This window comes from Pseudopipra pipra, chromosome 12 (genome assembly GCF_036250125.1).
Source record: "Pseudopipra pipra isolate bDixPip1 chromosome 12, bDixPip1.hap1, whole genome shotgun sequence".
Taxonomy (NCBI): domain Eukaryota; kingdom Metazoa; phylum Chordata; class Aves; order Passeriformes; family Pipridae; genus Pseudopipra; species Pseudopipra pipra.
Genome location: NC_087560.1, coordinates 19,205,274 through 19,227,819, shown reverse-complemented (window position 1 = coordinate 19,227,819; position 22,546 = coordinate 19,205,274). Strand labels below are relative to the sequence as shown.

The 22,546-nt window shown below is 44.7% G+C and overlaps 1 protein-coding gene across 16 annotated transcripts in view; it reads left to right on the top strand.

Annotated features, from left to right (window-relative positions):
* MEGF11 (multiple EGF like domains 11) overlaps window positions 1-22,546 on the top strand; it is a 272,466-nt gene that overhangs the window by 136,993 nt on the left and 112,927 nt on the right. For 13 of the 16 annotated variants that reach the window (XR_010433848.1, XR_010433849.1, XR_010433850.1 and 10 more), the window contains one exon: window positions 12,232-12,306. The exons of the other annotated variants lie outside the window; for them this stretch is intronic. Coding sequence is in view for 10 of the 13 variants with exons in the window: in XM_064669249.1 (XP_064525319.1) it covers window positions 12,232-12,306 (75 nt within the window). In the remaining 3 variants the exon portion in view is untranslated. The remainder of the gene's footprint in view (window positions 1-12,231; window positions 12,307-22,546) is intronic. 16 annotated transcript variants of the gene reach the window in all.

The following is a 22,546-nucleotide window of genomic DNA, read 5'->3' as shown; positions in this document are numbered from 1 at the left end:
TGGCCAACCAAGTAACCAACTTCTTAGGCTGTTCCCTGGGACTTGGCCAGGCCCTGGCTCAGCCTAAACGTCCCAGAAGGAAAAATTGCTGACAAAATGATCACAAACATGCTTTCAGGCCTAACAGAACTTCAGAAGGAGTCTTTCCTGGATTTGTGGGGCAGGGCTATGAACCCTGAGTAGGGTTTAAGCCTGTTTTAGCACTTGCCTGAGATGAACCACCAGTGAACAAGCAGACAAAGGGCAGTGGGACACGGGGCAGGTGGAGGTGAGGGGCAGGTTCACACCAAGAGGAGCAAAGCCTTTTTGGAATCCTTTTTCAAGCATGTTTGCTGTTGTTGGGCATGGTCTGTGTTAGGCTGGGATCACACTCCTGCAGGACCTGGCTCTGCCTGGCTTTGCCCAGCTCAGCTCTGGGGTCACTTTTATCTGGGCCCTCCTTGCTCAGTGTCTACTTACTGAAACCTGGTTCAACAAAGCTTTTAAGCAGGGCTTGAAAATTAATCTCACGCTTTGTTGAATAGAAATGGTTTAAATTGAAGCATCTGGGTAAGTGTCTGGCTGGAGTAAGTGATGTCATTATGAGCAGCTTTGGAAAAGCCCATCAATTGTGTGCTAATGCCTGAGCAGCCCCAGGCAGGGCAATCTGACCTGGGAGCAAAGGATCCCAGGCTCATGCACAGCAGGTTTTCTGGCTTTATCCACAGCCTAACTTACCAGTAATAGAGACCTGTATCACTGTCTTACACACCCATTCACCCTGCAGGAGTTCTGCTCAGTTTATTGGATGGATCACTATGAAGGAAGTTTGGCTCTGTTCATATCCATGTCTAAGCATGTCAGGTCTTCTCATAGTGTACAGGAAAAACACTCCTTTCCATCACATCCTGTTGTCTTTACCCTGTTCTTCTTGGATAAATTGCCTCTTGACTCAGATGTCAAGATTAATTCCTGTTTTATTAAAAGCTGGTAGGAACATGCAGCAAACGTTGAATTTTCTGCAGCAAAAATGCCACCTCCAAGCTGTGGCCAAACTCAGCACCAAGTTTTAACAGGGAGCTCAGGGAAATAATTAGGTATGTAAAACTTGTCAACAGCAATGAGGACTCTTGTCCATCACCAGAAATGTAACTTATGACTGAAGAAACATATTGCTTGGGGCCACATCCAGCACGGATTGTTTTGTGTAAGATCCCACTGAGTTCAGTGGGAATTCCTTTATGGAAACAGTGGGATGTGGCACCCTGGTCATTGCTTCTTAAGGGACTTCAGTGACCTCAATGACTCCTCTGACTGTAGCTGCCCCACAAGACAAGGGGGGTGGTCTGAAGGTTTTCCATGACGTGGTTCTGAGGTGAATGTGTGAGTGACGTAGAAAATCCAGGTGAGAATTAAGTGGGTCATCTGAAGTGCTTGGGAATAAACTCCTCACCCTGTCGATTTTAGATAGATTTACAGGGAAAAAAAATGTTTTCCTTAATTTGCAGAGTTTATATTCATCTTCTTGAGACAATTATCCATATCCTGGCACATGGAAATGTAAATTTTATTTAGGTGTGCTCTCTGAAGAGAGATCAGAGGAATCTTAAATGTCTTAAAGCAAATCAAACTCTCCAGATATGGTTGTGCTTTTGAATATGCAAAATCTCATGACTGGAAGGACTTTTAGCCAGGAGTGTCTGAGCTGATAATGTTGTTTAGGCCATTGACAGTCCCAGAGTTCCTCTTCCCACAATGCAGATGTTCACAGTGATGAAATACTATTTATGAGTAAAGAAAGATGCTGTTACAATAGTCTGGTAATGAAGGGAGAATTCTGTGGCTTCATTGCTTCTTTGTTAAACACAAAACCCAATAAAGGGATTTGGAGGATGTCTGGGAGGGATAACTGGGAGAGAGTGAAAAAACAGGGAAAAGGAGAGAATGGTTGAATGGTATAGATGAGAACACACAGAGGTAATTCCCTCTGGTTTATATTCTGATCACATAGCAGTGTTACTCTGGAGTAACTCCTTGAAGCTAATAGTTTATAAAACAAAATTAGTCTGGAGAGAAAAGCCAAGATTACAAATTTGTAAGAGGGGAAGAGGAATTTGACCTCATCGAGAGACATTAGTGAGGAATAACTGGGGGGGAAATTCTCAGAAGTTGTGAATTGCACTTTGAAAATGGATGTAGGATCTACCTGCCTCTGCTGTCAGTATTTCAGGAAAGCACCAGTACAAGAAGCTTTGTGCAAGCTGCTCCTCCAGGGCCTTGGCAGTCGGGGCTGAGCTTGTCGGTGCCCCAGCAGTGCCAGAACCACCCCAGTGAGACCAGCACAGACACAGCCAGTGCAACATTTGACACATTTAAAGCCAGGGAAGCTTCAGCTTTTAAGCTGTCTATCTTTTCTGAAAATAAGATTTAGATTCCTGATCTGAAGAGCTGTGGAAGGTTTCCTTGTGGCAGCGATTTGTGTTTCCTTGGGTGAGGTGGATCTTCCCTTTGGCTGCTGTGGCCAGTTTAAAAGGTGACAGTCACTGCATTGGGTTTGCATGGCCAGGTTTTGGTAGTGGGGGACTACAGGGGTGGGAAGCTTCTGTGAGTAGCTGCTGGAAGCTTTGCCCATGTCCCATGGAGCCAAAGCCAGATGACTCTGTGCTGGCCGAGGTCGAGTCCATCAGCGATGGTGGTAGAGCCTCTGGGATAACAGAGTTATGATGGAAAAAAAAAACAAAACTGTGCATTTGCAGCTGGTGGGAAGAGTGAGAACATGTGAGAGGAACAGCTCTGCAGACCCCAAGGTTGTATTTTCTCTCCCCTGTCCAGCTGAGGGGAGGAGGGGCTTTGATGGGCACCCGGTGCCCAGCCAGGGACAACCCACCACAGTCACTGTCCAGGCAGCACATTTGGACTCACTGTTTGCCAGGCTGTGGTTAGTGCAGTCTCTGCAATGATTGGTGATTTCAGGGTGTTGTTTTCTAAAGAAGTTGAAGGCACTTGGAAATGAACTCCTGAAATACTGTGTACCATGTTTAACTCTTCTGCAAAGTGTTCAGGAGCATCAGCTCTGTGAGGAGGTGAGCACTGTGCTATTAAAACAATGCCTTTTCAAAGCTCTGAGCTGCTGCTAAAATGTTACAATAAAAAAGTCATTCCATCCCAAACACATTATCAGTTAATGCAAACACAGGATTTTTAAAAAGCCATTACACTCCTTGGTGCTCAGAGCAAGGAAACAATAGAGTGACTGAAACCTCATCCCGGTGACCTCCTGTGGGACCCAGTGTTCCTCTGGAAGAGAGTCACAGCGGGATTGTGACTCTAATTAGGGGACAATAGGCAGCAAGAGCTCCAGAACTTTTAAACAGGGTCAGGAGAACCTTTTGATCAACTAATAGAGTCATCTTGGGATGAAAATCGTGAATGTTAAAAGCCCATTTCAAAGCAGCATTGGAATAGAATAAGCAACACTTCAAGCACCTGAGATCAAATAAGCAATTGTTTTGGAGAAATCCTTGATCAAAGAGGCAGCATCATCAGGCTGGGAGAGGGTGAAATAAGCCTCCAAAATTCTATATATCTCAAAGCATGATACTGCACAGCCACGAGCAGCTGCACCATGCAGGAGCTGAGGATCCATCCCTACCTTCAGCACTACAGGAAACAACAGAAGTATTTTCCTACTTGAGTTCCAGATGCAGGGAGAAAAAAGGATGTTACCGAGGGGAAAATGCAATATGCTGAGCATCTGGTGAGGCACTCACAGGCAGGGTGAGATCTCAGCTCCAGGAATGGCTCCCCCACGTCTCCCCGAGCCAGTGCCAGGCAGCAGAGAGGCAGGGAAGATTTGGCTATTAGGAGGTGCAATGAAATATCCTTGTGCTGGAGAGAATTAACATGACTAAGTGCAGGCTTCAGCTTCTTGACTTTTTGTGTGTTTTGCACTTATGTAAGATAATGTAGCAATAAATAATGTGGTATTGCATTAGACCATATGTTGAACGTTAGCATGAGTGATGTCACACGCTAATTATCATGAACAAATGACCCATGATTTAAAGAACAGTATTTTAGAGATGTGCAAGTTTTAACCCTGTTTTGAGTGAAAAGGTGCAGCAAGTGCCAAGCAGGTCCTTGGTGGCAAGGCTGGTGAGGTCAGTGCAGGTTCTCAGTCCATGGGAGAGGGATCAACAGGGATCCTGGCTGGGACAGAGCTGGAGACAAACACATCTCCAGCAAGCTCAGGCAGGGCCTGAGGGTCCAGGGCTGAGCTGAAATGCAGCCTCTGAGTCTCTGGGCTGTGGGTGGTGGTGCCAGGAGAGGCTGGGCAGGGCTGTCACGGCCCAGCAGTGCCCCCAGGACCCTGATGGTGCAGCCCAGTGTGGACAGCAGGGCTGGAATGGAACTGCCAGAGCGTTCTCTCCTGTGATACACTTCCAGGTTGTCCAGGAACAGCCTTGGAAGTCACTCTGAGCTGTGATAACCCTCTCCAGAGGGTTTGGTGTCTCAGGTCACGCACGGAATCGAGGTTGGAAGAGACCTCCACGATCATCCAGCCCAACCCTGTAGCACTGGTTCAGTTTGACCAGCATTTGTCTTTTGGTTACCAAATGTAACTTCCTTCCAAGCCAACTTCTTAACCATCCCATCTTTGATAACCTTCCTGAGAGTGATGGGTCAGATTTGGAACACATTGTCCCCTTTGTGCAATGCAGAGGTTACAGGAGTGTCCAGCCCTTTAGACTTTGAGAGTTGTGTAACAAGCTAATGTTTAGAGACTATCATTCCTTGTTTCTCTTCTTAGAGTCAGGCACAGCATAGATATTTTTGATAAATTATTAAATACATCCACCAGGTAGTCAGGTTGAGCAGTGTTCATCCTAAAGGCTCAAAAAATAGTACACTGCAAGAGCAGTTTTTACTTATTATGCAAGTCTTCTTCTGCAAGCAGAAGTGAAGAGTGGGAGAGGTGGAGATACAATCCCATGTGTTGATGGAGTGATTACTTCAGGAATTCATTTATGTTTGCTAAAAAACTTTATGCAGATTTGTCCAGGTCATTTGGAACTCTGCCTCTCAACTGTGCACATGCTGAGGATTATGAAACCCCACTGAGTTCTCATCCTCTGAATTCTTTTTATCTTGTTTTCGCTTTAGACTGCATCACACTGAAATTTAGTGGGAATATGTTACATCCCTCACTGCAAAGTTACCATAATGCATTTAACATGGCCTGCATATCAATTACATCCCTGTGATGAAGAATACATGGATTAAAGAGTCTGGAACGACACATATGAAGAAATCAGGAATTTAGTTGGATTTTATAACTGTGGGCTTGGAGTCAGAGAGAAATAAAAATGCTTGGTTTTCAGTGAGAAATAAAAATGCTTGGTTTTCCTTCCCTTTCCTTCCTTGGGCAGCTGCCCAAATGTTGCATCTCTGAGTTAGGAGAGGGAGTTGGGTTTGGCTGCTGTACAGATTCCACATTCACTGAGCTGCTTTCTTCATTTAGTGAGCTCTCTCTCTGAGCAACACTGGCTGCATTCATCTTTATTAGGCAGCAATGGGAGTCACTGCACGGGAAGCCTTGATCCTGAGTCCTGCATAAAACTGCAGCCTGCAGATGCTCTAATCCTGCAGCCTATTAGCACAATAAACTTATAATTGATATACAGGTATAAGACTTCCACATCACCCACCTGAAAGCCAGGAGTTATGAAATTTAATAAACTGCCTGTGTCCTTGGAGCTGTGATCTCCCTTCATTGAGGAGAACAAAATGTCCATCAGTGCCCCTGACAATTATTAGAATCATTGTTAATGTACTATGAGAAGTAATTCACCATCAGGGCAATTTCTGAGACACAGTAGGCAAATTTAAAATATTTTATTGTGCTAATATTACAGTTACAAGTGATATTTTAGAGCAATTTGCCGTGATAATGTCAGTGCAGTGCTAAGACAAGTAGTTCCTTTTAGTGCTGTTCACAGAGAGGCTGATACCCACAGAAATGTAGCAAAGCCTCTGAAAGGCTGGTTTAATACAATGAGAAAAGGAAAATCAGTGTGATATGGCATAACTGTGAAGAGGAAAATGCTGGATGGGTTTCTCTGAGTGCGTGTCGGTGCCTGCTTTGGAGCAGTGCTGGGTAACATATTGCAGCCACACACCCCATTGACTGCACAACAGCTCTGGTGCAGTGTCATTTCCATCTTCTCCTCCCTAAGAAAAATAGAAACTCCATAAACACATGCAAAAATAGTTCACTTACCTCCAAGGCACTGTTTCCCCACATTTCTGGGATATTAAGACAAACTAATCATGTCTGTAATAAAGAAATGCTGTTTTCCCTCAGCAGTGTGCAAGGGAAGCACCATCTTCCTGGAGATGTGTATTTGATGAACTGCAGCAATGATTGTTTGATTGATTTAACTATCAGAGAGGTTATAATAATAATAATAAACCAATTCAAAACATCATTAACCAGCAGAGCATTTGAAATAATACAAATGAGACATTGATTCATGGGCATGTTCAAGTTTACCTTCATGTGCTGTTGGGGTCCTGAAATATTTAGAGCCAGTTTACACATAATTATGGGCACTTGTGTGGTGCTGCTTTCTCAGGGAGATTCTTGATCATAACTAGTTTGTAGCCAAGCAGAAAAGAAAAGGAGCATCTTTTGTCCCTAAAACATAGAAAGAAAAGAAACAGAAGGAGTCAGGAAAAATGCAGAAGTTTACAGAGAACTCAGCATGGGATGAGAATGGGAACCACCTCCAGCCATCCTTATGGAATGGCTGTTGGAACAGTGCATACTGGGCAATGAGTGACCTCAGGTTTGGTTTGGAAGGCTTTGGAAAGCAGTGGTTCAGCAATGATGTTCTTCGTGATGCCTTTTCTTTGTGCTCCTTCCCCCGTGGGTGTCTCAGTCCTGCGTGTGTGTGTCAGTGACCTTGTGCCTCTTGGTGCAGACACGTTCCAGGGATATCTGGGAGCTGTGGGTGCCCAGGGGAAGTGCTGACCTCTGAGGCACTTCTGTGTGAGGCTGCCATGAGATCAGAGAATGGGAATTTACAACTGCATCCATTTGCTCGGGGGAACATCCACGTTTCCATGGCTGTGTCCTGCAGGCCACACCACACCAGGACAGTTTGGAGGATCATCAGCATAAATGCAGACTTTGTCATGGTGGCTTGCCCATCTCTCCTTCCTTCTGACACTATGACATCCTTTACATCCAGTGGGGAAATCTGATCCTTGCAGAGAGTTTAGAAGCCACAGAAGAAGCTCCTCTTGCCCTCCTGAAGCCACCAGAGACCAGGTGGCCATTAAGTGGCTATTGGAGGTTTCATTCACATTTTCTACAGTTCCTCTTTTTTTGTGGCAACACAGGACTTTCTTTAACTAGGCCACACATTTATGATCAGATACTTTTATCCTTTCTTGCCAGACCCAAAGTCTTTTCTCCTGTCCATAATATTCTTTGCCTGATTCTCCTTCCTAATCAGTGTAGGCAGTTTTATTAGTTACAGGATCTAATTTAACATCAAAAGAATCAGACCACCTCTCTGGTGTGTGTGAATGACTGGTAGACCTGATTCAGGGAACACATTTAGGATTTCATAGGAACCAGGGTTTCTGTCTGCCAGCATCACTGCCTCAAATGCAGGGAGAGCTGAGGGAAACCATGGTGGGTACAAAAGCAGCAGTAAAGACTTTTTTTTTTTTTGTGCCAGATCCCAAAAGTGTGCCTGTGAAAATATTTCCTGAGGCAGCTCTCCGTCAGCACTCCTCTTAAACCTTTTAAGTCAACGTGTAATCTGGTAAATCTCATTCATCCAGATAGATGGATCTGAATGGGAACTCACCCTGCGAGGGAAGACTGGCCAGGAGAAGATAACAGTTCTTATTTGTCATTCTCTGTTATTGTAACCATATTACAGGGGATAATGAAGTGCAAGGGACAGCAATTAGTTGGTGGCAGCACAAATGATAAGCACAGCACCAGCACTTCCATAGACTGTGGTGAGCAACGCAGCCTATTGATTTAACAGCAGCTTTTCTCCCTTTCACTCCCTGGTAAAAAACAACACTGAGATTTATGTGAGCAGGACTGTTTTGGAATACAGATCAGGCTGGAGGAACGCTGGTGTGAATCCTTGGATGCTCACAGTTTAAAAAAGACCAGGCTAGGTTAATTCATAAAGTGCTTTCCAAAGCAGGCTGAATGCCGTGTGCTGCTCAGTGGGGCTCCTTGGCTTTGTTCCTCACACCTGACTGCCTATTAATCTGCCTTTTAACTGGGCCTGCATGGAGCCACACATGCTTGGAGCCACCAGCAATGGATCTCTCTCCAGGCCTCTCCGAACTGGGTCACCCTTTAGCTGTTGGTTGGCATTAAATTATTTCCTTTTTGATTCCCAAGCCTCTCCGTGGGGCTGTCTATTGTCATGTGCTGGCACTGAGATTGTGGAACAGATTATGGGCAATCTGTCAGTTCAGGCTGTTCAAGGATAGATGAAAAATTAGCCACGTGTTGCTCTCTCACACTGAGAAATTTGAACAAAGACAACAGAAAAACTAGTTTTCTCCCATTTATTATTCCATTATTATTGCCTATTAAAATAAGGTAAATAAAGCATGAAGTGCACCTTGAATAAAGAACTCTATTGATGTCTGCCATTTGGAATGATCTGAATGTTCATGTGGATCTCAATGGAGAATAATTTCAGCTGTCTTGAGTCAGCTTCCACAGACCACTTAGAGGCTGAACCCCATCCCAAAAATCACCTTTGGTTGCCCCTAAGAACACACTTCATCTGTAGGGATTGAGGCTAAATGACTACAGGTGATTATGCATTTAGATTAGTTTGTAATTAATGTCTCCTGGCACAATTTAAATCATTTGCTTCCTCTTTTCACTTGAAAACGAGAATCCAGAAGAATTTATTGTTGATCTCAGGGGGGGTATTTTAAGGTCAGTCCAAATCACAGGCTTGGAATACAACCAGGCCATGAACATTGTAGGAATAATTGTATGGACTTCCTGAAGTGTGTCCCAGGCCAGGTTGGACAGGGCTTGGAGCAACTTGGTCTAGTGGGAGGTGTCCCTGCCCGTGGCAGGGGGTGGAACTGGGTGATCTTTGAGATCCCTTCCAGCCCAAACCATTCCAGGACCCTGTGATTCTCCATTCCTTCCTCCCCAGGGCTGGGTTGTGTAACAGAGTGAGTCGCAGGCTCTGCCTTTAGCAGGGTAGGGCTTTTTTTGGGCTTGTCTCTGATGAACAGATATTGTCTGCCAGGGAACATGTTTAATATTTTCACCTGATGCTGTAGGTTAAAAAGAGAATTGTGTTGGAAATTTAGTTCTGCAAAACAAGCAGTGAGATGATAAATGCCATGAAAAACAACTCCAGTCACTGCAGTGCTTAATGTTTTCTAGTCTTGATTTTATATCAGTTCCCAGTTATCACTATAATGTTCATATATTTAGAAGATACATAAGCAAATTAAGAATTGAATAGATATTTCAGAGCTTAGAATAAACAATACTAATAACTTTTCTACAGCATTAAGGAAGCCTGGTTTTATGTCCTAAAAAAGGACATTCTGGCAGTGGCTGAACAAGGGTGAGAAAGTTGTTTTGAGTGGGGAATTAGCTGGTGGAGTGATTTATTAAGGGACAAGGGATCCCTCCCAGCCCTGTCCCTGGTTTAGATGGTCTCTCTTGCTGTCTCTTGGCCAGTGCAGTCACTGGAAGATCCTCAGCTCTTGGTTAAAACCAGAAGCAGCCCCATAAATGCTGCACCTCCTCTGCCCTCTGGCAAGTTGTAGGAGTAATGATCCAAAAGGGTTTAGGAGTTTTATTGCAGCAGGGAGGCAGCAGGGGTCAAATCTGCACCAGAAAACCTATAACTAAGTCTGTAATTCTTTTATGGGCAAAGCTGCAGGGATTTCTGCTTGATTAAGGGTTGCATGATTGAGGCCAGTGACATTAACAGGCACAGTGTCCCCTCTGCATCTAAAATAGTGATCAAACATGACAGGCAAAGCCATGTAATAGCAAAATCTCAACACTTTCCTGCTGGCAGGAGTGGCTTCATGCTTCCCATACACACGCCAGCCCTATAAATTGAATTTATTTCTCATTTTTTTCTGCCATCAAGGCGATTTTTGGAGCTGCCCTGTTGTATTTAATGTGTGTCATTTGCCTGTCCAGGCTCTGCCCCTCCCCGGTGTTGTTTGGGGGCTGCCTGATCAATAAACGTCTCTGCTCAAGTGCTTTGCCAGTTCAGGGCTCAGAAATGAAAACAGGAGCTCCAGCTCTCTTTTACTGGTCGTGACAAATTGATTCTGTTCAGTCTACCCTGCATCTGTCTCCCTTCATGTGAGGAGGAGGGGGTTTCTCACCCTTCCCTGTGCTGGGCCAACCGGAATTCCCAAATCCTTCCCGAGATTTGCTGTTAAATTTGTCTCCTGGCCACATAAAATGGGAACCGGTGGGATCCTTATCATTTGAAACCATTTATGTTCTGGCAGTTAAGAGCAGTAAAACAGAGACTGTCCATGCAGAAGGAACCTGCCCTTGTAATTACAATTTGCCCGTGAATATTCATGGTTGTGCAATTAGGGGAGGAATTATAGACTTAAGTGACCACTTGGGCACTTTATGGCCAAATGAAAAAGTAACTATTCATAGGTACAGGTGCATCTCTGTTTGCTTTAAAAGACACAACAAAGAGCTGTTGGATCCCCAGTGGAACCATTGGTTCCCTTCCCCAGGAGACGAGAGGACTGGCTTGTGCCGAAGGAAGGATTTTTATCCTTGCTGCACAAAACCTTACCAGGATTGTTTTCCAGTTACTGTTTTGAGCATCAGCACAAGTTCAAGAATGGACTGATCTGAAACTTTACTTACAATTCCCTAAATATATCCATAGTTTACTCTGTTTTGCAGCCAGTTTTGCTGAGACACAGAAGTGCCAAGTGCTTTGCCACTTGGTTTAGCTTTTTTTCCCTCTAAAAAGTCCATTAACAAACACTTTTATTGTTCTTAAGGGTTTGTGACACACATGAAATGTAGAACTTGCATTTCTTCAGAGCCAGTTAATGAACTGAGTGTGCATTGCTGTCTGTTGGAATCTGTCCCTGAGATTTCCAATTCCTTTTGCTTAATTTCCATGTTCTGGAAGTTTTAAAACTGTCAGCAAAGATGTTTTACCAGACTTCACATTCCAGCAGGAACCTGACCCCTGGTTTCATTAAGTGTGGAAAGGGATGCCAGTTACATTCCTTTTCCTCAGATCCCATAGGAGGAAGTATAGGTGGGCAAATCCCATCGGTGAGCAAAAGCTGCTGCTGCAAGAAAAAAAGAGCAGGTAAAATATGTATCCACTGGAGAAAAATTAAAAGAGCTTTAGTCATCAATGCGGAACACACACACCACCTAATTAAATAATTGAAATTAAAGCAAATGGCATGAACTAATGAGTGTAGTTTGTGATGAACACTCAGTTCCCATTGTGCAGACAGACTTTACACGTTTTAGGTGAGACATTTTGGGGGGCAGAAGCTGTCTCTGAGTGTTTGTACCAGGGAGGAGGGCAGTGAGCAGGAGATGGATCTCTGCCCTGGCATCCAGGTGTATCCCAGCCCTGCTTCCCTGCTGGGTGACCTTTGGGAAGTCACAGCTCCTTTTTGACAGTCTCTGGAAGCATTTTGTAGCCTCCTCTGGAGTAGCAATATTTAGGAACGAAGCATTATTGTCCCAGTAATGTGTGATTTGAGTGCTGCTTTATCCTGCAGGATGGGACTTAAACAGAATTTATGGGATATACTGGCTTGTGCTGGATCTCTGCACAGGAGTGAATCTTATCCAAGATCAATACAGTCATTCCCCTGTCCTGTGGTTTTTATGTCTTCCACAACATAAGGGAATCAGGTCCTTCCCCAACAAAAGCACTATGCCTCTGCCATAATTGTTAAGCTTGGGAATTGGGTAAACACTAAATTCTGGTTTTCCAGTGTTTTCCACTTCTGTAGCCACTAATGAAATTACAGTCCTGCTCAGAACAGTGTGACATCCTGGCCACGTGAAAGGTATGTGGGAATTGTCAGCAAGCACAAGTTTTGAGTGGAAAAAGGTGCAAGCCTTCACCTGCTGACTAACAGGGTGGTGCAGTGTTTTCAGGAATGCACGAGGAGTGGTATTTTCAAGTTCTTATTTTGATTTTCCATAAGATCTGGCCACCTCTGATGGGCTGGGGGAGCCCAGCACTGCTCCAGCAGAGACTGGTGGGAACAGCAACTACAACAGTGAGTGGTTTCCAACAAATACCATGGCTAATGTAGGGTGGTGGGATCTGAGGGAGCTGCTTCCAGCCTCTCCCGGTGCATGGTTTCTCTCTGGAATGGCACATCATGCTCTGGACCCCAAACCTGGGGGGTGCTGAGCCAGAAACTCAAGGGACTTGAGTAGTTTCATACAGTGTTTCAGTTAATTGGATTAACTTTTTAAACTTGTCCCAAACCTGTGCTTTAGGCAGCTGGATGGATGCAATTTGTAATTCCATGTCCTTAAACACTGTCCAGTGCTCACCTGGGCTATTGGACACCTCCAAAAAACCCACTGGAGACATGAGATGCCTTCTGCTTCTCTCTAACATGGTGTTCCTGGGGTTAAAGAGATGTCCTGACCTCTTCTGATCACTAAAGACATTGTGCAACTTCATGTTAAACCAGCTCTGGGTCACTATGTCCTGGCCAGATTTCAACTTGGGTAATCAGTCAGGGCCCAGAATTGGAAATTATCACTCATTTTATGTATCATCCCATTCCATTCCACTAAAGACCTCGTGGTACTTTACACTAAACCACTCTAGGTTAGTATGTCCTGGCCAAATTTCAACTTGGATAATCACCCAGGGCCCAGAATTGGAAGTTACCACCCATTTTATGTATCATCCCATTCCACTCTGATGCCAGTCAGGAGGAGCAGTGTTCCTGGTGATGAGTATCAGGAACACTCTGAGGACCAAACCTTCTGGCAGCAGCTGCCTGTGGTAGAACTGCACCCACTTACACCCAGAACAAATTTGATCTCAGTTCCTCATGCAAAGCATCTGCTGGGAGCACTTAGTGCAGGCTGGGAAAACAGCACATCCAATGCACCGGTGTTTGCTCCGTTAATATATTTTGGCATCTGTGTGGGTTTGTTTACAAAGCACGTGGAGTTAAATGTCATTGAAAAATATAATTAAAAATCAATTAAGAGACCATTTTAAAAACAAGGGGTTGTAAAAAATGGAATTTACAATAATAACCAGACTAAGCATTTGGCATTTACATGTCTGCACCAAATAGCAATTCCCTTGTTAGCTGTGCTTGAGTGACAAGGTACTCCCTTATCTCCTGGATATAAATTCCAATATTCTTGTTATTACCGGGACAAATAAATACCTGCATAAAGACTTCTTGCACTGCCAACTAACACCAGCTGATTAAATTCAGGCAATTGTTTTTTTGTTCTTGTCTGGGCCCAGTGCCAAAGGTATCCCATTGTACAAAGGGCCAGATTTTGCACTCAGCTTATGCTCGGTTAATGCAAGGTAAATACTGTGCTACTGATACAAAACCTGGGCACAGAGAGATGTTTTGAAATGTTTTAATCTCCCATATGAAACCTGAACATATTTAGAAGCAGGAATGGAAGAGGTGTTTGGCCTGGAACACGATCTGATGGTGATTGCAGCTGCTGTGACCAAACCTCTCCAAGGTCGAAGGACACGGACACATGAGTTGTGCTTGGACCCTGTGAGGTACAGATGTCCCTGTGGCACATTTTGTCTTCCACAGAACTACAGCCAGAGAGACAAGTGGCAGTGTCTCCATAAATCCACTGGGATGTGTGTATGTCCATGTATAACTCGTGTGTATGAGCTGGATCCACAGCCTTGCTCACATGAACAGGCTTTAAACAGTACGAGCTCAAGGACTTGCTGTGGGATCAAACATCCCAAATTTATATCCAAACCTTAGGTCTTTCTACTTGTCAGTACTCATGGTCTGCTTCCCCTTCCTCTTCCATCTTCATCATGAACAGTTGAGGGTATTCCTGAGGTTCTTGTAAAAGGAGTGGAGATTAAATGCATAAAAATTTAAAAAATCATAAGCACATAGGACGTACCAGGATGGGTGATAATGTCCAGCTGTGATGATTCCATTGTTGAAGGGAAAGGGGCAGGATGACTTTTTGAAAGCTCTCTGCCAGTGCCTGTGTCCATTCCTGTTCTCCTGCTGGCAAGGTGGTTGGTTCCCTCTTCCCTGCTTGGGAATCACCTGGGAGAACAGGGAGGTTCTGCTGCTGTGCCTCTTCAGGGGGGAGGAAGGTTGGTGGTAGTTGCTGCAGTGGACCATTTCTCCCAGGTTCTGGGTTAAAGTGATGTGTGAAACATCCCAGCCCCTCCTGTTTGATTCCTTGCTGATTGGGTTCCTCTCCAGGGTCTGGCTTTGCACAGTTTCGCTCTCACTCCTCATTACATGCGCAGACCAAAAAGAATCAAAGCCCTCTTGAAAATCTGACATTGCAGCCCTTTAGAATTTGGACGATATGAAGAGTCTGTTTCCCCTATTTCTGATTAATCAGAGGCTTCACATGTGCCACCCTGTGCTCTCATCAGTTTAAGATGCAGAAATCAGCTTCTTTCTTTTCCCATCCCCTCCTCCTTTGTCTCTTGAGATCGTCATTAAACTCTCACTGTAACACTCCACCTCAGTTTTCAGATCCACGGGTGCACTTGCAGCAGCACCCTTACACATGTTTTATGGGGGGGATTGCTGCAAGTATTTGTTCCTTTTTAAGGATTTCTTGTCTCATTTTTTGTCCCATGTCCAGCCCAGTCACAGAGGTCTTTGCCTGTGCCATCCTCGCTCCACCCCAAGCAGACACCACACTGGCTGAGCCCTCACCAGGCATCTTCCCTCTGAGCCAGGCCATTTGTGCTCAGACTTAGAGAGAATGTGGGCTTTTTTTGTGTTTGCATATGAACATCTGCTTCAAAATCCCAAGCCAAGAAAGACAAGAAGCAAATTAAACTATTTGTTCTTCTTTCTCTCTCTTTAATATCAAAGTCATTCCTTACATGCTCTTTAAGCTTCCCCTTTTGATCAGGAGATATTAAAAATGGATCTAAACAACTCACATCTTAATCATATTCCTTTGTGAGAGCAGGGGAAGAGTGAGAGGGAGCTGGAGGGAAAAGCAAAAGCTGCTTTGCTGCTCATGTTCCTGCCAGTATCCGACACTATTAATTCCCTGCCCTGGGAGCAGGAGGAGTCCCTGTCCCTCCAGCCCAGCCCTGGTGCAGAGCACGAGGCCTCTGTGACATTCTGCACCTTGAAATCAATCTCTGCCTGTGCTGGAGCAGCCTGGGAACAATTCCCTGTTGCTCTTTGATTTGTGCTTGAGACCTGGAAAAGGGAGCTGTGAGGATGACTCAGATATTCCTTCTTCCCCCTGGGCTTTCTTGCTGTGCCAGTCGCTCTTCTGGATGCCTCTGTTGCAAGTTCTCAAAAATGTCTTTAAGAAAAGTCCTAGAAAATGTCTTTAAGAAAAATGAAAAATGTTTTCACAATCCTGTGCAGATTTTGGACAAGATTGTTTACTTCAGTAGGCAAAACAATAAATTATGGTGCTATTTGGATTCAATCAATGAAAAATTAAAAGAGAATAAAATAAGGTTTAACTTTTCACAGGAAATTGGTCATTCTACACAAACCTGAATTCATTCTTTGATGAGATCACAGATTTAATTGCAAGGTCTATTAGAGTAGCCGTGCAAATAAAATACATTTTTGTGCCACGTTCGACTCAGTGCTGAAGGATATTCTGATTAAAAAAATTAGCACTATACAATTATCAATAACATGCATTAATAATTGAATAAAAGCTAAATGACAGATCTCAAAAAGCAGCTGTCAGTGTGGAATAAACATCAAATGTATTTCTGGTGGGCTTCTGCTATTAGACTCCCTCCTATCAATATTTACATTAATGATCGAGGAGTAAATATGAAATCACTGCAGCTCAAATTTGTGAATGACAGAAGAACTGGCAGAGCACTGGTGAGGACACAGCGTTCACAGGAGCCATGTAACCCAGCTGACTCATTATTTCAGCATTCCTAGAGGAAGGTTGAAATTTATCTCTGTGTTATTGGCATCCCTGCCCATGGCAGGGGGTTGGAACAAGATGATCTTGAAGGTCCCTTCCAACCCAAGCCATTCTCTCCCTTCCAACCCGAGTCTTTTTATAATTTCTAGGATCCTGTGATTTTCTGCAAGGAGCTGTGCTTGGTTCTGTGGGCTCTGGGAACTCACTGTGTGTGAGGCAGGAGATGACAGGGTTTGCCAAGCAAAGGGATCCAAGGAAACGGTGGGTTTGTCCTTGGGCCAGGTGATTCTCTGCCCTTGAGTTTAACTGGCACAGCCTCGGTTGTGTCCCGGTCCCTGGAATCCAACATCTCTCCAATAAATGTGTCCAGTTTCCTGCTGGGCTGAGCCCCTGGGCTGGGTGACCCCAGGGTGGCACCAGTGACAGGCTGAGCCCTGCCCTGTTTCCTGGGGTTTCCCTGCTAAAGCTGGGACTGATGAGGCCGGGGAGGTGGGCTGGGGGCTGATGGGAGCAGCATTTCCACACCCCTGCTGCCTCCCCCCAAGAGCCTTGTCTGCTCAGCACAGGAGATCTCTGAGGAAAGAGGCTGTGAAGAACAAATGTGATCCCTTTTCTGCTGATGAGGCACCTCAGAGGTGAGAGGGCACCTTGAGAGGAGGCTCAAATGCTTGAAGACCCCACAAGTGAGCCCTGGATGATTTCCAGCAAAAAAAACCAATTGGCACCTCATTTCCATGTATCTGAATTCAGTTCAGTGTTGTGGTTTTAGCAGAGAGTCAGCTTAGGTCAGTGCAAAGATTTTGATTTATTTAGTGAGCTTTGCACTGGGCTTTGCAGCCAAAGCCTTCTCTTTCCTCGTGCCTTAAGGGCACTAAGGAATGGAATGTCATCCTTAAGGGAGGCACAGAACCAGCAGGATTTTTTTATACTTGTGTGAGTTCCAGTTTCATGGATAAGAGCTGCTCTTCCTCCTGCTCTCAGGTTGGCCATCTCTCAGTGATACTAAAAGCCCTTGGAACAGGAATATTACAATGGTTTGGGGAAGATCTCACCGTGCCCTTAAAGGGGTGTGAGGTTTAATGGGCAGCTCTGTAAATGGCTTTGGTTTATGGACTTCACACACTGTAAAAAGGCAGCTCACTACCCACAGTCTTAATTAGAGTGCTCTGGACTATTAAGGGGGATGTGGGAGCTTTGTCTGTGCCAGACAGAAATCACCTGGTGTAAATCTTGTCTAGGATGCAGTTTGGGGGGAAAAAAAAAATCTCTATTTAGACTTCATGTTCCAAAAACATCTAATTGCAGTAAAGTGACAAACCAAGACATTTCAAGTCTCACACACAGCTCCTGCCAGAATAGTGCAGATCCGGGAGTGTTGGAGCTCCCACAGGAGTTAAATAATGGTATTTATAATCATTTGTAAAGCCAGTCCTGTGGTTGTGTAATAGGAATGAGCCTCACATCTCCTACAGCACAAACTTCCTAAATGAGGAATGAAGGAAGTTCACGTCCGGTCATGATTTACACACTGATTTTTGACTCCAGAGTCACATCTCGGTAACTTGCAAGCCAGAGGATCGTGACAGCAGCCCAGGCCTCCTCTTTCTTAGGACTCTGTGGGCACCTAATGAATTCACTGTGAATTTTCCACTGTCAGTTTAAAGTTTGACTCCATATGCCAAGATCAGTAGTTCTTTGTCTTTCCTTCTACTGAGGGAGCCTAAACCAAAGTGTCCCTGAATGCTGAGCACTAAAATAGCTAAACACAGCAGAGAAACCCTTAGTGAGCTGTCTGGCAGCCATCCCCTCTCCAATGTACTCTGCAGGTCCATGGTTACCAAAGGCCCCATGAACCCAGAAACCAGCCTACCAGACAGCTTCATCCTCACATCCCTCACATCCCACACTGCCTTTTTGATTTGGGTTGCTGTGGTTCCAGTCAGCCTCTCCTTCCTCTAATTGGCAGATGTGAAGTTGTCACCCAGAAAAAATAGTAGTTCCAGGGGAAATCTGCATCTTTGAGTCACACAAACCCATGCAAATCTTTCCCAGCTCACTCCACTTCCAGTGTTAATGAGCTGCTGTGTAACACCTCCCTAAAACTTTACAAACATCCCATAACATGGGCAGAAGAACCTCCTTCAAGCCGGGAAAGAAAGCCCCCTGGGACAAGGCAGACAGGAGGACCTGCTCAGCCTGGGAGCTCCAGCAAGGCTGCAGAGGCTGCAGTTCCACCTTGCCTTGTAATATTGTAAGATTTATTTTCAGATCTTATCAGCAATTCACTGTGGGCTGCTCTCTGCTGAGCAAAATCCATCCATCAATCTCCTTCCGTGGCCGCGTTCCAGCCCGAGCTGAGGTGACAGTTCAGTTGTACTAATGATCAGCCTCACACTCGCATCCACATTCCCCCCTTGGTCTGATTCTTCTTCTCTTATGATAATTTAATTGATTGAGCACACTGGCTTCTAGTCAAGAAGCTCTTCTCAGCTTAACTCTTGCCTTAAAAAAATCACTGCTCAACATCTCTATAATTAGAGTTAGTTGCTAAACCCTGTATCCAGGTGATTACTGGTATATGAGAGGGACATATCTTGAACTGATCAAATCAGGGATTTAAGAGAAATGCCCTTGATCCATGTTTCACAGTTCATTAATGTCTTCTGCTTTGGGCATTTCCCCCTTTTTTGGTGTTAAATATAGCTGGGTTAGGAAGGTTCATGTGGAATTAGGACAGTTAGGGGTAATTTTTTATTCATATCGCTGTTATTGTTTGGGGAGGCTCAGTATGGCTCATTAATATTGCATTTCCAATGGAAAGGCACTCAAAAACCAAACAGTTCAATGATGTCCTGGAGCTGCAATGCAATGCAGGAATGTGCACTGCAGTGATCCTGGTGAGCTTTGGGACCAGCTCCTCCTTCTCCCCTTCCTTCCACAGGGCACTTGTTTCACAATACAAACCCAAACCACAGGACATGACCTGAGGGTTTCCTTTGGGTTTTTTGTACCTGATTCAGGCACTGAGAGGCTCAAGAAACCAAAGGAATGTCTGGAGTGACAGAGTGTGACCATGTGCTGACCCTCCTGCCACGGAGGTGTATTTTGGGCATATCTGTACAAAGCTCCCACTGCAGAGCTGGAACTGCAGCTGAGGAAGAGGGGGAGGACAAACTGAGCTGCCTGGTTTGCTTTGCAATCACTTGGTGCAAGGTGAACATCCAGGATGTGGAAAATCTGCATCCAGAATTACACAGAGTTAATTAGGAATTAACCCCTTCCAAACCCAACTCTTCCCCTGCAGCCTGGAGAGGAGAAGGTTCTGGTGAGACCTCATTGCAGCCTTTTATTCCTTAAAGGGGGTTATAAAAAAGAGGGAGAGTCACTTTCCACACAGACAGATGGGATAGGCCAAGGGGGAATAGTTTCAAACTAAAAGAGGAGAGGTTTAGATGAGCTGTTGGGAAGGAATCCTTCTCTGTGAGTGTGGGCAGGCCCTGGCACAGGTTGCCCAGAGAAGCTGTGGCTGCCCCTGGGTCCCTGGAAGTGTCCAAGGCCAGGCTGGATGGAGCTTGGAGCAACCTGGGATAGGGGAAGGTGTCCCTGCCCATGGCAGGGGGTGGAACTGGATGGTCTTTAAGATCCCTTCCAACCAGACCATTCTTGTCCCCTACTTCTCTGTGAGGAAGAACTTGGACTGATTTCAGTAAAAGTGAGATCATGCTTTACATGCAGAGGCCCCTGATTTTCTTGATGCAACGTGATCTGCTTGCTAGAAATGACGACACACAAAAATTGAATGTTTTGGGTGGTTTTTTGTATTTTTTCTTTATAGGAAACACCAAAGTAAAATTTGATTTTGCTGGATTTATGGCTTGATCACTCATCCGATTAAGAATAACGATTCCACTCCCTGACCTTGTCGAGCACCAGCTATGAAATTTGAGATGATGGCCCAAACATTTTTGCAATACAACTCTTGGCTAGTGCCTGACAGTCTATTGACTGAAATACTGTCAATGCCCAAATGAGATTATAACCACAGAAGGTCCTGATTGCTTTGGTCTGTTGTTCAATACACTCCTCTCTTACAAGCAGCTTCTTGGCATTTTTTCTGGGCAAACGTAGACTTTTCTTCCCTGACAAATGGCACATTAGTTGGTCCTACAGACGGACTCTTTGCTGCAGTTTTTGTGTCCTCAAAAGACTCATCTCTGACAGGAGCCCTTGTGTGGTGTCCCAGCCCTGGGCTCTGGAATGGCCTCTGAGCCTTGTTGGCTGCTCAGTTTTCCGGGAATTCTGACACAGCCGTGCTGGAGAGGCCCCTGCCAGGCCAGAGTTCCACAGCTGGGCAGGAAAAGGAGGACTCCAGTGCCCAGCTCTCATTTCATTTAAATGAGCAGAATTGCTTTACTTCCCCCGCAGGTATAGCAATTATTAAGAATTTATATTGCTATTCCTGGTGTGTAACAATGGACAGAAGCTCTGTTTGCTCTCTTAACCTTTGCTGTGAGGTGGAAAGAGAGAAGCAGCAACAGTGGCTCTTATGAGACCAGATATATCTGCACCATCATCCTTTTTATACTTTGGGAGACAGTGAGTTTGTGCAGTATCATCCTTGGACGTTCCCACTGCAAAAAATAACTAGTTAATGCCTTTTTTACTTTCTTTTGTGTGTTTCCAAAATAAATCTGTTCATCACTTAAACAAATCCAGCCAGCATTGCTCATGTATTCTGATTTTTCAGTTAAATATTGGTTGTGGTTAAATATAAATATTGCCCAAAATGCAGCATTAATATTTTGCCTACTGAAATGCAGTTCTGGATCTTATGAAAATTTAAACAGCCCTTATGCACATGAAAGTTTTTTTTTTTTGTTGTAGTTTGCAAGGTGCTGTAACAATAATTACCAGAGTGCATCAATCATTTTTCATTGCCTCATTTGTATCACGGGGATAAGTAGCTCCAATTAAAATCCCATTTTACATAAATAGATATGGTTTGTATCAAACCACAGTCTGTTTCCACTTCTGGAATGCTGGCCATAGGAAATCTTTTTCATTATTCAAAGTGTTATGATGTGTTACTGCTTATCTTTTTGTGCTTAAAAAGACATAAGTCTGCAGGCAGACATGCCTTAGTGCAGGTTTGGCAGGGAACAAATAACTGTTACTGTAATTATCTATCAATTTTACTGTTCCAAATATTTTAGCCAAAAAGCTAACTAGTATAATCACATGTTTCTTACTGACACATTATAGTTTGAGTAAGCAGAACTGAAAATGTTTAATATGAATTAACAGCTTTAGGAAAAAATTGTAATTCTTCTATTGCTCGTGATTTCCCCTCTATCACAGCAGCTTTTCTGCTAAATGTGCTCATATTTTCAACTATTGTGGAAAACCAAATGAGGGGAAACTTGGGGAATTATCTTCTGCTATACTGTGATTAACTCTGCAAGGAAACAAGCTGACTGAAAATCAGGCTTTCCCTTCCACACCTTTCACAGGAGCCGGTTCCAGCCCCAGGTAAAGGAATCCTCTGCCCTGTGTTCCCTGGGGGAATGGAGGGACGTGTCTCTGCCCTCCCATATTGGGGCAGTACCACCCACATTGGCTTTTCTCCTCCCTTTTGGGCTGGTGTTTGGCCCAGCCTTTGGATCTCCTGGAATTTTTCCTTACAAACCTGGGAGCACCTTGGTTCCAGAGGACCAGTTCAACCCCACCTTTTGCTGCAAAGCCTTTGTACACTTTCAAAATTCCCTGTGCCACGAGTGGCTCTTTGCATCATTTCTGCAGAATTTGGAGCTCAGTGAGCAGAGAATTGCAGGAATCCCAATGTTTCCAACAAAAGGACTAAGCAGTAACTTGGGCCACGTTGTGCCTTCTCTGCCCTTTTCTTTCCCCACTGCTTCTGGAGCCAGCAAAGGGAGGGCACAGCAGTGACACTGTGGGGAGCCCTGGCTCTGTGTGAGTGGCTGTTGCTGGCCTGGCCACCCTGCTGGCCCTGTGAGCACCTCCAGAGATGAGCTGGGGAAAAAAATAGGGAAAAAAAACCTGGAAAGAGACTGAAGCTTCAAACTGAGAGTAGTTTAGATTAGATGTTGGAAAGGAATCCTGAGTGAAGGTGGGGAGGCCCTGGCACAGGTTGCCCAGAGAAGCTGTGACTGCCCCATCCCTGGAAGTGTCCAAGGCCAGGTTGGATGGGTCTTGGAGCAACTTGGGCTAGTGGAAGGTGTCCCTGCCCATGGCAGGGGATGGAACAGGATGATATTAAGGTCCCTTCCAACCCAAGCCATTCTGTGATTGCATGATTCTATGAAAAATGCAAGATCTGGGTTAAAATACATCCTGAGGTCTTTACTGCACTGTGCTTAAAGAGAC